The sequence below is a fragment of the Hylobates moloch genome, unplaced genomic scaffold, assembly GCF_009828535.3.
Source record: "Hylobates moloch isolate HMO894 unplaced genomic scaffold, HMol_V3 SCAFFOLD_10, whole genome shotgun sequence".
NCBI lineage: Eukaryota > Metazoa > Chordata > Mammalia > Primates > Hylobatidae > Hylobates > Hylobates moloch.
Window position 1 is genome coordinate 56,424 of NW_026652285.1, and position 12,474 is coordinate 68,897.

A 12,474-nucleotide genomic window follows, 5' to 3' on the forward strand; every position below is an offset into this window, starting at 1 on the left:
TCAGGTGACAGGACACAGTGTGTCACCTCTGGTGGTCCCTGCCTCTGGCTTCCTTGGCCCACACTTTTAGGGTCATGCTTCCTGGAGCCAGGTCTTCCCGAAGTGTCATCACCAAGTATGACAAAGTGTGAGATAAGGAGTAGAACTAGACCCATGGGACCTGGCTCCCTGCCATCTCCCCTCTTCAGCTGGGTCCCAGGGCCCCAACTCAGTCCCTGAAGATCATGCTCACCACACCTCTTCAGCTTTAGAGGCCACATCACCTTGTTATTTCGGGGTCTAGTCTGCCTTATCCCCCTCCTCATCTCAAACTATCTGGCCTTGAGCCATCTTTCTGCCTTAAAAACAGCTGCTGATCTTCATGCTACCTCCCTTGCTCAGGGGAACACGAAACAGGCTAGAAATGGCTCTCAGAAAGAAAGGTATTGTCAGCTCAAACTCAGGCCCCTCATTGTCTCCTGTCAGTCATAACCATTTGGGGCTGGGCTCCCTGTGTGAACAGCACTCCAGGCTCCCAGAGTTTGAAAAACAACTTTGGTTCTTGGATGGGTGGGCATCTAAGTGGTCCTCAGGCATCCTCCAGTTGAGATGCAGGAGGAGGAGGATGGACAGCAGGATCTGACTCCGTGTGGGAAAGGCAGGGAGGGGGCTGTGCTGGAGTCCTGATGCCCTCCTCCCCGAGAAGGCAGGGGCTCCACCAAAGAGCCAGCCCCAGGTGATGGCCCTGCTCTCTCCTTTAATGTCCTCCTGGCCCAGAGGAGGAAGGGAAGGGGTGTGGTGGGGGTGTTGGAGCCCCCCTCCTTTCCTGTTGAACAGGCAGGGGAAGGGTTAACTCAAAGCAGAGGGGATCAGGTCACCAGCACTGGCTCCAGATATGCACTTCCTGGGGGCAGTCAACAGACAGGCCCCGCCACCTCTCAATGCACCACCTGCCTGGCCAGCAGGAAGGGGTTAACCTGCCCTGCGCTTCCTCCTGTGTCCTGTTACTGCTGAGGCAGACCTGCTGGGCCAGCTGAGCAACTTTCCTCAGAGTGCTGCCTGGCGCTGGCTAGGAGGCAAACGCACGCGGGAAGAGCTGCTACCCATTCCAGGGACCCTGCCGCTGCCCTTCTGAGGGGTCTGCGCCTCCTGGGAGCAGGTGGGTCTCTGGGACGAGGGTCCATGGTGGATGGCTCTGGAGACGCTCCCGAGGCTGTGCCGTCCCCCTGCTGCACAGGTCGGAGGGTCACCGCAGAGGCTACTCGGGCCGGGGCTGGGGCCGAGGGAGCCCGCACTGGAGGTAAGCTTCCTCCCTGGCCCCCTCCATGGCAGTGGCGGCATGGAAGGTGGGGGTTGGTGGGGAGCAAACAGTGGGCTTGGGGCTTAGTCTCTTTTCCAGGTGCGAGGGAGAAGGCTGAGCTGTAGAGGACCTAAAGGCTTCTTTCCTGCCACCACTCCCTCCCTGCAGCCCCCAGAAAGGGACTCAGGGCCCCCTCCCCATCCATCCTGCGACTTAGCATCTTTGGTGGCATCTTAGCATCTTTGATGGCATTCCCCACAGACTCCTCCTGCACATCTCTGCTGTTTCCTCTTCTTCAACCCCTCATGCACACCTCTAGCCTCAGGGCAGCCCCCCCTCCCCCATCTCCCGTGCTCCCGGGATGCACCTATTACAGTGGCCAGAAGCTTAGAGTTCAAGCTCACCCCCTGTCCCTACAGCATCAAGAAGGGCACTGTCATTCCCCACTGCTCAGGCTGGATCTGACTTGGAGGCAGGGGCTGGAGCCCACCTTAGCAGAGGATGGGAAGGGAGTGTGGGCTGGGCTGGTGGGTGCACAGACTTTACGCAAACTCACGCACGTGTGACTGGACAGATCTGGGTTCTTTCCGTCTCTCTGAACCCCTTGCTGGGGATGAGCGATCTGCATTTTTCGGTCCTGACTTTTGGGAAACTCTCCAGATCCCCCCACCCTGCAGGCCCTGAGAAGAGCAGCCCCTCCCTACTGCGCAGTTCTCCTTGGGACCCTGTGTGCGGGAGAGAGCTGATACTCCGTGCTCCGTGGCCCATCCCACCGCCTGCTGGCCCTGCTCCCATCCCCTCAGCCTCCTCCCTCCTCTGCCCTCTCCGTCATCTTTGAATTCTCAGGCCCTGCCCTCTCTGTGCCCTTCCCTCCACCTGACAGGGTCTGGCTCAAGGTCACTGCAGTAATTCCATACCCAGCTGCCCAGGGCTGCTGCTGCTACTGCCACCGCCTTATCGGCCGCTGGGTTTCTGTTTCACTCCCTTTTATTTCTGGGCATATCGTGTTCGATAAAACCCTTTGCTCGTAACACTGCTGGCCTCGCTCCCAGCTGCTCCCTCCCGCGTTCCCGCGTTCCTTCCTTTCCTCCTCCCTTCTCTGTGCTTGGGCAGCCTCACCTTGTCCCCTCAAACTCCAGAGAAGGAAAATCAAGGTGCCTCCCCATGTTTCTGGCCCCGCCCTTCTCCCCAGCCCCTGCAGAGGTGTGCCGAGAATGCCCACCTTCTGTCAGAAAGGTCCAGGCAGGGCCGCTGGGCCCACACCGAGAGTCCCCTCCCCGAGGCTGGTGCCCCCACCCAGGCCAGGCCAGAGGGCCAGGGCAGCCAAGTCCAGGTAGGGCTCTGGTGCAGTCACAGTGCCCGACTGGTTCTGCTAGTTCCAGCGGCCAGCCGGTAGGGGCGTGCGCTGGGCGGGCTTTGGTGCACATTATTTCCCATCTTGACTCTGCCACCCCCAGCCACGGGTTGGGGAGGTGAAGGCAGGTCTGAGTCACTAGCAAGGGGGAGGGCAGGAGTTAAACAAGTTGTGGCTGTGGCATCCCCACAGAAGGCCCACCACCCGCTGGAAGGAAAGACAGACAGCAGACAAGAGGTAGGCTGCGCTGTGGGCCAGGCACTCTCCACCTCGCCCGCTCCCACGGTATCCTATTCTCTGGGCCCCCAACAAAACCTGCCAAGGCCTGTTTTCAAAGCGTGGGGCTGCTTTGAACTGAGCCCAGCACTGGGGGGGCTGGGGTGGAAGGAGCATGGAATCGGGTGGGGGAGGACAGTCTCCTTCAGATTCCTGCTTCTGGCAGCCTGGGGACCAGCTGGGGCACGGGCTGGGATGGATGGTAGAGCCGAGAGGTGTTTGGTGGGTGAGGGACAGTTCACGGGTGAAGTGGAGGCTCTGCAGGCCCAGCCAGTGTGTGTGTGCACGCACACACCAGTGCTAGTGTGGTAGCAACGGCGGTGGTCAGGGAACTCCTCTTTTGGTTTCTGAAAGGGCCTTTGGGAGGACCTTGGGCCTGGGGTTGTATTCAGCAGACAGCCTGGACCTGCGGCTATTAGGGGGGAATTGGGCTGGCCCAGCTCTTCTCCCTGCTGGGGTACCAGAGGTCCACCACGTGTCCAGGGTTTTGGGGCTTTGGAGAACCCAGACTGTTCCTACTCTCAGGGAGCTTCCATTCTAGCTGAGAAGGTGGGACTGAGACAGTAAAGCAATCCGATGAATTAATGACCAAACTGGGTAACACTGACAATAACGATTGGATTAGTCTTCCGGAGACCTGGATGGTAGTCGAGACTCTGCCACTTACGATATAGGCAGGTCCCATCCCCTCTCTGGCCTCAACACTTTTCATGTGTACGTGGGGGTGGCAGGCAGGAGTGTTGGCAGTGGCCACGACTCAGAGGGGCAGTCTTCCTCAAATGATCCTTGCTCTCTTGCCTTCTGGCCCAGGTCATAGCATTTTTTCTGAGCTGCCCTCCCCTGACTTGCTGGTTCACTCCTCCTTACTCTTCCCTTGGATCTTGGATCTCAGCTCTGCCACCACCTCCTCTAGGAAGTCTGCCCTGATTTTCCTGGCTTGGGTCTTCCTGTGCGGCTCTGCACTCCCACACTGGACTGTGATTTTCTGTGCCCTCTCAACTGAACGTGGGTGGACCAAGGCGTGTGTTCTGTGCCTGGCATGGTGCCTGGCTCAGAAAAGGCCTCCAGGAAATAGGTGTTGAATGCATCAAACTACAAAAATTAACAATATGAGAAAAGTGAGCTGAGGAGCTAGGAAGGATAGGTCTTAAGCTAGATCTCAGCAGAAACAGAGGTGGTGGCCAAGCAGAAGCAAGGCAAGCGGGCATTCCTGGAATCCTGTTAGCATTCCCCCATGAGGCCATGCACTCTTAGGTGGGGCTTCCTGGGGTCATCTTGGTCCCCCATGTAGCAGCTCTTGTGATCTCAGACAAGTCACTTAATATTACAGGGTCTCGCTCTGTTGCCCAGTGGCATGATCATGGCTCAGTGCAGCCTCCAACCACTGGCCTCAAGTGATCCTCTTGCCTTGGCCTCCTGAAGTCCTGGAATTATAGGCGTGAGCCACTGCACCGGGCCCATTTAATACTCTGAGCCCCACCTTTCCCATCTGTGGATGGAGACAATGATAATAGCATCTTTGCGGTGTGACTGTGAAGATAGATAGATAAGCATGCAAAGCTCCAAGTGCCTGCTGAATTATAAGTGAAATAAGAACGTGTGCCGCTGAAGGCTGTCCCTGGAGGCAGGGACACTCTGGCCAGGCCTCATTTAGTTGGTCAGTGGCTGAGTGACCTATGAGGTAGGCCTCTGCCCCTGAGTTCCTGACCCTCTCTTCCTCAGCCCCACGTGGAACCCAAGGACGCAGCTGCTCTGCTGAGAACACGGCAGCCCATCCTTCGAGATCGTGACCTCGCCACAGTGGCCCTCAGCCCTCCACCTCCGGCGGGGGCGAGAGCCACCCACCTCCAAGTCTCCAGCCATGACGACCTCCGCACTCCGGCGCCAGGTGAAGAACATCGTGCACAACTACTCCGAGGCGGAAATCAAGGTGCGCGAGGCCACCAGCAATGACCCCTGGGGCCCCTCTAGTTCGCTCATGTCCGAGATCGCTGACCTGACCTTCAACACGGTGGCCTTCACCGAGGTCATGGGCATGCTGTGGCGGCGGCTCAATGACAGCGGCAAGAACTGGCGGCACGTGTACAAGGCTCTGACATTGCTGGACTACCTGCTCAAGACGGGCTCCGAGCGGGTGGCCCACCAGTGCCGCGAGAACCTCTACACCATCCAGACACTCAAGGACTTCCAGTACATCGACCGCGACGGCAAGGACCAGGGCGTCAACGTGCGCGAGAAGGTCAAGCAGGTGATGGCCCTGCTCAAGGACGAGGAGCGGCTGCGGCAGGAGCGAACCCACGCCCTCAAGACCAAGGAGCGCATGGCACTGGAGGGCATCGGCATTGGCAGTGGGCAGCTGGGCTTCAGCCGCCGCCACGGCGAGGACTACAGCCGCTCCCGGGGCTCCCCGTCCTCCTACAACTGTGAGTGAGCCCCGGCGTGTGGCTGGGATGGGGAGGTGGCCTGACTTCCATTCCTGGCTCCACAATCCAAGCCATGGTTCATAATACCTACCTCCGAGGGGTGTTATGAGGATTCAGACATAAGGAATGGAACATGCAAGGCACAACACCCGGCACATAGGAGGTGCTCAACACGTTAGCTCAGATAATAATGTTGTTATAGATTCATTATCATTCGTTAGCTGCCTGATACGATGGCGTGATGGTGGAAGCATGGGTTTGGAGTCAGATAGCATTCTATATCCTGCTTCCTCCAAGCTGTGTGACCTAAGCAACCAGTTCTCTGAACCTCAGTTTCCTCATCTGTACAATGGGGATAAGCTCACCTACCTTCATTGTTTGATTTGAGAATGAAATGAGACTAGGTTCAGGAATGTCCTCTACCCCACACCCAGACACACGGCATTCTCCTTCATCCCTCTACCTGAGGGCAGCTGCTAGACAGTCCCTGACTCTCCTGCCCCCAGTCGTGGGGGCTTCCCGGATCTGAGGAATACTCAGAATGGCCTGCCTTCCATAAAGCCCTTGACAGTTTGCTGAGGGCTTTGAGGCTGTGACCTCGTTGGACTAGAATCTCCTATCCTTGCACTTCCCTTGCCCCCAAGCAGGACGGGGTCCATCTGGAAGTCTAAGAGCTGGAGTCAGGGCACCTGGGTTCAAGTCCTGCTTCAGGGCCCTGGTCAGGGGCCCTAAGTGCTGCCTGTGCATCTGCTAAGGAGGAACTGGAGCCGTCCCACTGGGATGGGCTGGGACAGGGAACTTACAGAGTGCCTGGCACAGTGCTTGGCCCATGGGGGCCTCCACGGCCATTGTTCCCCTCCTCTCAGTTCTCTTCTTTGAGCCTCAGCTTCCTGGCAGGCAGAGGGGTGTGGGAGCCGATGGGTAATCGTGTGGTCACAGAGACATGATGGTCATTGCAGCCTCCTCTTCGTCACCCCGCTATACCTCCGACCTGGAGCAGGCCCGGCCTCAGACGTCAGGGGAAGAGGAATTGCAGCTGCAGCTGGCCCTAGCCATGAGCCGTGAGGAGGCAGAGAAGGTGAGGCCACGCAGCCCCGCTGTGGTGGGGAGGGGATGGGCTAGAGAGTGCCTGGGAGCCCCTCGGCCTTGACTCAGGCTCTGTCACCCAAAGCCCCAGTCCTGTGCCCAAGGATAGCACAAGACCCACTATCTCTGTCGGTTTGTCGCAGGCAGGGACGGCCTCCCTGCCTCCAGTCCTCTCCACTGGGCCCGGAAAGGGTGGCGAGTGTACAATTAGGGGCACATGCTGTGTCTTGGGGCGCCTGCTACCACCTCATGGTGGAGTGGGTGAGTGTGCTCAGACAGATTCCTAGGAGACACTGGGATATGCTGCCCGCCCCCGCCCACCAGCTATCCTTTTGGGGAGACAAGGACGGGCCCCCGATATCGTCATCTTTGCCGTTACCTCTGTGGATCCAGGAAGACCAGGCAGGAAGCAGCTGGGCCAAACACAGGAGGGCCTGAGGAACTCTCAGAGGATTCAGAAGCGAAAGATCGTCTTCCTGATCTTCAAACTGCATTTCAGATGCAGGCAGGGAGAAGGCCACGCCCACCCTGCTGACTGAGGGGCAAACGGCCCATGCACACTGAGGGTGGGCATTTATCTCTCCATCCCCATGACCCAGGCAGGCCTATACTGCCCTTCCGGTCCCAAGGTGGGCGTACAGGGCCAAGTTTACCCCTCTCTTCCTCCGCAGCCTGTCCCCCCAGCCTCCCACAGGGACGAGGACCTGCAGCTGCAGCTGGCTCTGCGCCTGAGCTGGCAGGAGCACGAGAAGGTAGTGGGCCGAGCCCGCCGGGCTGCCGGTGCTGCTGCTGCTGCTGCTGGTGGAGGTGCTTCAGGGCACTAACAGGCTCCTCCCACTGTACCCGGTGGCCCTGCTGCTCCTAACCTCTCAGCTGCCTCCCACCCTGCACTCTCTCGACTCCAGCCTCGGGTGCAAAGGTCCCCAGATTCCAGCCTGGGCTGCTCATGCTCCTAACTCTTTCTGTGCCTTCTGCAGGAGGTGAGGTCCTGGCGGGGTGATGGCTCCCCCATGGCCAATGGTGCAGGGGCTGTGGTCCACCATCGGCGGGACAGAGAGCCTGAGAGAGAAGAGAGAAAGGAGGAGGAGAAGCTAAAAACCAGCCAGGTAGGGAGTGGGCTGGGGTGCGTGGGATGGACAGGGCCTAAGAGATGGACGGAGTATTTGTAAAGAGAGAGCAGAGCAGTGCTTGGCATATAGTAAGCACTGGCGTGTTTATTAAATGAAATACGGGTGGGGGTGTAGCAGCCCTAGTCCCACGTTGCATGGGCTGGTGACTGAGTTAAAAGCAAAGTGGGATGCAAAAGGCTCCTGATCAGAGACCCCCGGGTTTGGGTTCTGGATTTGCTGCCACTCACTCACTCTATGACTTGGGGCATGTCACTGCCATGGCCTCAGTTTCCCCTTCTGCACAGGTGCGCTCATTGGATAGTTCCAGCTCTGACACGCTAGGATTATATGATACTGTCGATCAAGACTGGGGTGGGCCCAAGCACATGGTGCTGAAAACACCTCGGGCTCATGGACATATTTTCTCTGCATGGGGTGTGGGCAGCTGCTCAGTGCAAGGCTGCCCTCCAAAGCTGCCCATGCCACACCCGGGTGCTGTGGTCTCCTTTCCGTCCACGTTCACCGTGGCCAGTTTCTCTTGGACACTGACCTAGGGAGGTAGGCTGGTTGAAAAACATCTGCCTTTGGCCTTCCTGCCCCTTTCTGCTGGCCTGGATTCTATCCCAGCTCTGCCTCTCCCTGGCTGTGCGACTTCAGGCAAACCCATTCCACCCTCTGTGCGCTGGCTGGCTCATCCATAAAATGGGTACATCACCTGCCCTACCTACCTCACAGGGTTGTTATGAAAATCAGGTACTCTGTGGATGAAGAAACATAAACTGTAAAGCACTGTGCAGAGGTGAGGAATCATGAATAGGTATCTGTGGAATGAATAAAGAGAATGAGCTGGCATTAGCCTGACAGGTCAGGGCCTGCCCCCCCTCCAGGCCCCACCCACTTCTGAGCCCCGGCTGCCTCTCCCCTCCACAGTCCTCCATCCTGGACTTGGCTGACATCTTCGTACCTGCCCTCGCCCCGCCCTCCACACACTGCTCTGCTGACCCATGGGACATCCCAGGTGGGCATGCAGGGCTGCAAGAGACTTCCAGGCTGGCCCGAGAGCCCCCTCCTTCCCAGCCACTTGCTGGGCCAAGCACCTCCCCCCAACATCTGAGTGTCACTGGGCAAGTCAATCACCACCTTGAGCCTCCACCGCCTCTGGGACAGGCTTTCGTAGTGAGGGCTATGGAGAATGCCTGAAGGGCCCAGCTCCTAGGAAACCCAGCAAATGCTCTCTCGCTGCACTCACTTGCTCAGCACGCCTGGGAAGGTGGCCTGAGTTGCCCACACCTGCAGGTCCCAGCTCCTGGGGTCACTTGCCAAATAGGGGCTCCAGCCTGCTGGGTGGTCCTGAGGCCGCAGCCCATCTATGACACGGATCTTCTGCCTCCCAACTTGGGCTGGGTAACTGGGAAGGGCCCTGGGCGAGGGATAAGGGTGGGCCTGGGATCACGTCTATGCTGTTCCCATTTCAGGTTTTACGCCGAACGCAGAGGCCAGTGGCTCCTCCTGGGGGCCTTCTGCAGACCCCTGGTCTCCGATCCCCTCAGGAACCGTCCTGTCCCGGAGCCAGCCCTGGGATCTGACTCCCATGCTCTCCTCCTCTGAGCCCTGGGGCAGGACCCCAGTGCTGCCTGCTGGGCCCCCCACCACAGACCCCTGGGCACCGAACTCTCCCCACCACAAACTCCCCAGCACTGGGGCTGACCCTTGGGGAGCCTCCCTGGAGACCTCCGACACGCCTGGTGAGAAGAGGGCCAGAGAGTGTGAGTGAGGGGCTGGGGGACTTCCAGGCAGGGCCAAGGGGCAGCAGATACTGTCTGTGTTAGGAAGGCAGCTTCTCTGGAAAGGGGTCAGACCAACACCTGCCCTTTTTGTCAACCCATCTCCTCTTCCTCTCTCTCTTCCGAGGTGGTGCCTCGGCCTTTGACCCATTTGCCAAACCTCCAGAATCCACAGAGACCAAGGAGGGGCTGGAGAAGGCCCTGCCCTCTGGGAAGCCCAGCAGCCCTGCGGGTGAGCAGGGCAAGGGGATGGTGAGGCTCTGGGGAACGAGGGGCCCACCCCGGGCAGCCTCTGTCCTCTTCCTCCCACGTCGGGCGCCAATCCCTTTCCCCACCCATGAGCTCTAGCATTTCTATTCCAGAGCTGGACCTGTTTGGAGACCCCAGTCCCAGTTCCAAGCAAAATGGCACGAAGGAGCCAGATGCCCTGGACCTGGGCATACTAGGGGAAGCACTAACCCAGCCAAGCACAGAGGCCCGAGCTTGCCGGACTCCCGAGTCCTTCCTGGGCCCCTCGGCTTCTTCCTTGGTCAACCTTGACTCGTTGGTCAAGGCACCCCAGGCTGCAAAAACCCGGAACCCCTTCCTGACAGGTAAGACACCCCCTCGTCCCTCAACCCTGGGGCTCCTGCTTTCAGAGCCCAGCCTCGGCCGGAGGAGCCCACTCTCCTTCGCAACTTCCAAGACCTCCCGGCGTAGGGCTCTGAACCCCGGGTCACTCAAAGCCACTCTCGTTCTGCAGGTCTCAGCGCTCCGTCCCCCACCAACCCGTTTGGCGCGGGCGAGCCGGGCAGGCCGCCGCTAAACCAGATGCGCACCGGGTCGCCGGCGCTGGGCCTGGCAGGCGGGCCTGCGGGGGCGCCCCTGGGCTCCATGACCTACAGCGCCTCTCTGCCCCTCCCGCTCAGCAGCGTGCCAGCCGGCTTGACCCTCCCCGCCTCGGTCAGCGTCTTCCCGCAGGCCGGAGCCTTCGCACCGCCCCCCGCCGGCCTGCCGCAGCCGCTGCTGCCCACGCCGAGCTCCGCCGGGCCGCGGCCCCCGCCCCCGCAGACCGGCACCAACCCCTTCCTCTGAGCACCGCCCCGTCCCCGGCCGGCCTGCGCCTGCGCGAGACGCCCCGCGGCCCCCCGTCTGCGCCTGCGCCGGGCGCCCCTCGGCCCCGCCTCCGGACCCGGGGCTGGTGGATCGCTGAGCCAGTGGCGGCCGGGATCCCGCGGCGGTTCCGGAAGCTGGACGCGGACCACGGCCCGGGAGCTAAAAACTGAACGCCCGCATAATAAAGACTGGAACCCTCGTTCTCAGCTCTCACCAAGTGGACTTTTTGCGGGGTGTGGCGGCCGGGTCTCGACCACAGCGTGGATCACCGGCTGTCTAGGAAACTGCAGCTGCACAACGTGGGGTGCAAAACTGCCCCGCTTCCTTCACAGCTCCTCGCAACCCTCACCTCCATCCCCCGTCACCCAGGCACCTTCGCTTCCAGACGCTCCCAGGCTGTCACTCAATTCGGTCATTTCATTCATTTATCACACAGTCGCACTGGGGTTGAGCTAACAGCAAGAGACAATAGGCCTTTATTCCTATTAGGTACTGCTTATGTGCTAAGCAGATCAGTTTATTTAATGCTTGCAACGACTGTCTGAGGTAGACAATATTGTTAATTCCGTTCAGGACCCCGGCTACATAATCTGTGGGGCTCAATACAAAATAAAAATGTAGCAGGTCCTTGTTCAAAATCGTGTGAAGAATTTCAAAACAGGGACAACAGAGCATGAAACCAAGCGCAAAGCCCACTGCAGTGCGATTGCACAGGTCTCTCACCTTGCAGCCGGCACTATTCCCCTTTTTCAAGCAAGGAAACCGTGGCTCAGAGAGGTTAAATGGCATGCTCAAAGTCACAAAGCTGGCATGGGGCGGGGCTGGAACTCAGAGTCAGACAGTCTGGCTCCAAGGCCTGGAGCTCCCAGGCTGGGCCCCAGATTTAATTCAGCAAATATTGACTGACTGCTGTGGACAAAGTGCTGGGCTCACCTTGGAGGGATCCAACCTCCAGGAGCTCGAGCGCAGCAGGGTAGACAAGCCAGGGGCACGTGATGCGACTGTAGCAGGAGCCAAGTGCAGGAGCTCCCAGGCTCCTTTGTTTGACTGAGTCACCTTAAATGTAACTCTGCCCTCTCCCTCGCTTCGCCAAAGCTGGCGAGAAACTCAGTCTTAGCCACACAGGAGGAATTGGACCCCTTCTGGGGGTTTATGTGGAGTCTGGGAAACCAAGCGTGGCGTGAGGCCTGGTACTCAATCCAGGAGGGGCCCCTATGACCACCCTCGCCTCTTTTTCTTCTCAATGCTCCCTGATCACTGGACCACTGGACGCTGATGTGTCCTCAGTGCTTGGGGTCTGGCTCTGCAGGAAGCCTGCAGCCAGCCCCATCCCCCTTTCAGGGACAAATGGCCTTCCACCAAAGTCGGTGAGTGGAGGGGCACAATGCCACTCCCCTTCCTGAGGTGGGGGTAGGGGAAGGGAGTCCCACAATGGCAGTTACAAACAGGATGGACAAGAACACCTGCTCAGGAGTCAGACTGACAGGGTTCAAAGTTCTGCTCCAAGGTTTGACCCTAACAAGAATCACTTAGTAATAAGTGGTTATGCTCTGTGACCTTGAGTAAATTACTTACCCTCTCCATGTCTCTGTGCCTGCGTTTCCTCACTTGTCAAATGGGATCAGAAGTTTCTTCCTCATGAGGTTACTATGTGGATGTCCCCAGGCCAGTGTCCATTCAGCTCAGAGTCCACCCTCTTCAGAGACTGACCATGAGGCACGAACCCGTCATGCCTTTCACTCCTGGTTTTGCCAGGCAATACCCAGAGTCCAGCACCCATCTATTAATATTTTCTGCTACACCCAAACCTGGGATGTTCCATCCTTCTTGGCCCCTGACCCACCCTTTGTGGCCCTGCCACCCAGGCTCTCTTCTTCTAAACTGGATCCCCCCGAGGACTCCCAAGGGGAGCTGTTTTGTCTCCCACAAAGAAGTTGGCAGCCTTGCTTCCTGCCTCCCTCCTTACAAGACTCTTCCTGCTAGGAGGTTGGTGCCGTAGGTCATTCTGTCTCCTCCCTGCCTGGGGCTGCCACTCCACCTCATTTTTGGGATGCTTCGGTCTTGGCTC

The 12,474-nt window shown here is 58.9% G+C and overlaps 1 protein-coding gene and 1 long non-coding RNA gene across 5 annotated transcripts; one reads left to right on the plus strand and one right to left on the minus strand.

Annotated features, from left to right (window-relative positions):
• The first annotated feature begins 95 nt into the window (after positions 1 to 95).
• EPN3 (epsin 3) lies at positions 96 to 11,016 on the plus strand. 4 transcript variants are annotated; one of them, XM_058445438.1, is made up of 10 exons: positions 96 to 1,138; positions 4,632 to 5,332; positions 6,292 to 6,410; positions 7,090 to 7,170; positions 7,396 to 7,524; positions 8,458 to 8,545; positions 9,003 to 9,272; positions 9,478 to 9,543; positions 9,674 to 9,904; positions 10,054 to 11,016. In XM_058445438.1, the coding sequence occupies exons 2-10, from the start codon at positions 4,771 to 4,773 to the stop codon at positions 10,383 to 10,385; spliced, it is 1,878 nt and encodes a 625-aa protein (XP_058301421.1). In that variant the 5' UTR covers positions 96 to 1,138; positions 4,632 to 4,770; the 3' UTR covers positions 10,386 to 11,016. The 4 variants fall into 4 exon arrangements, with proteins under 4 accessions (XP_058301421.1, XP_032018646.1, XP_058301422.1 ...); XM_032162755.2 differs by having other exon boundaries at positions 99 to 1,138; positions 9,439 to 9,543; XM_032162756.2 differs by lacking the exon at positions 96 to 1,138 and adding an exon at positions 2,529 to 2,870 and having other exon boundaries at positions 9,439 to 9,543.
• LOC116474357 (uncharacterized) lies at positions 5,347 to 9,094 on the minus strand. The gene is made up of 5 exons (XR_004249659.2): positions 8,777 to 9,094; positions 8,256 to 8,348; positions 7,285 to 7,477; positions 6,798 to 6,953; positions 5,347 to 6,380 (listed from the first exon to the last, which is right to left on the minus strand). It is a non-coding gene; the product is annotated as an uncharacterized LOC116474357 (long non-coding RNA).
• Positions 11,017 to 12,474: the final 1,458 nt, after the last annotated feature.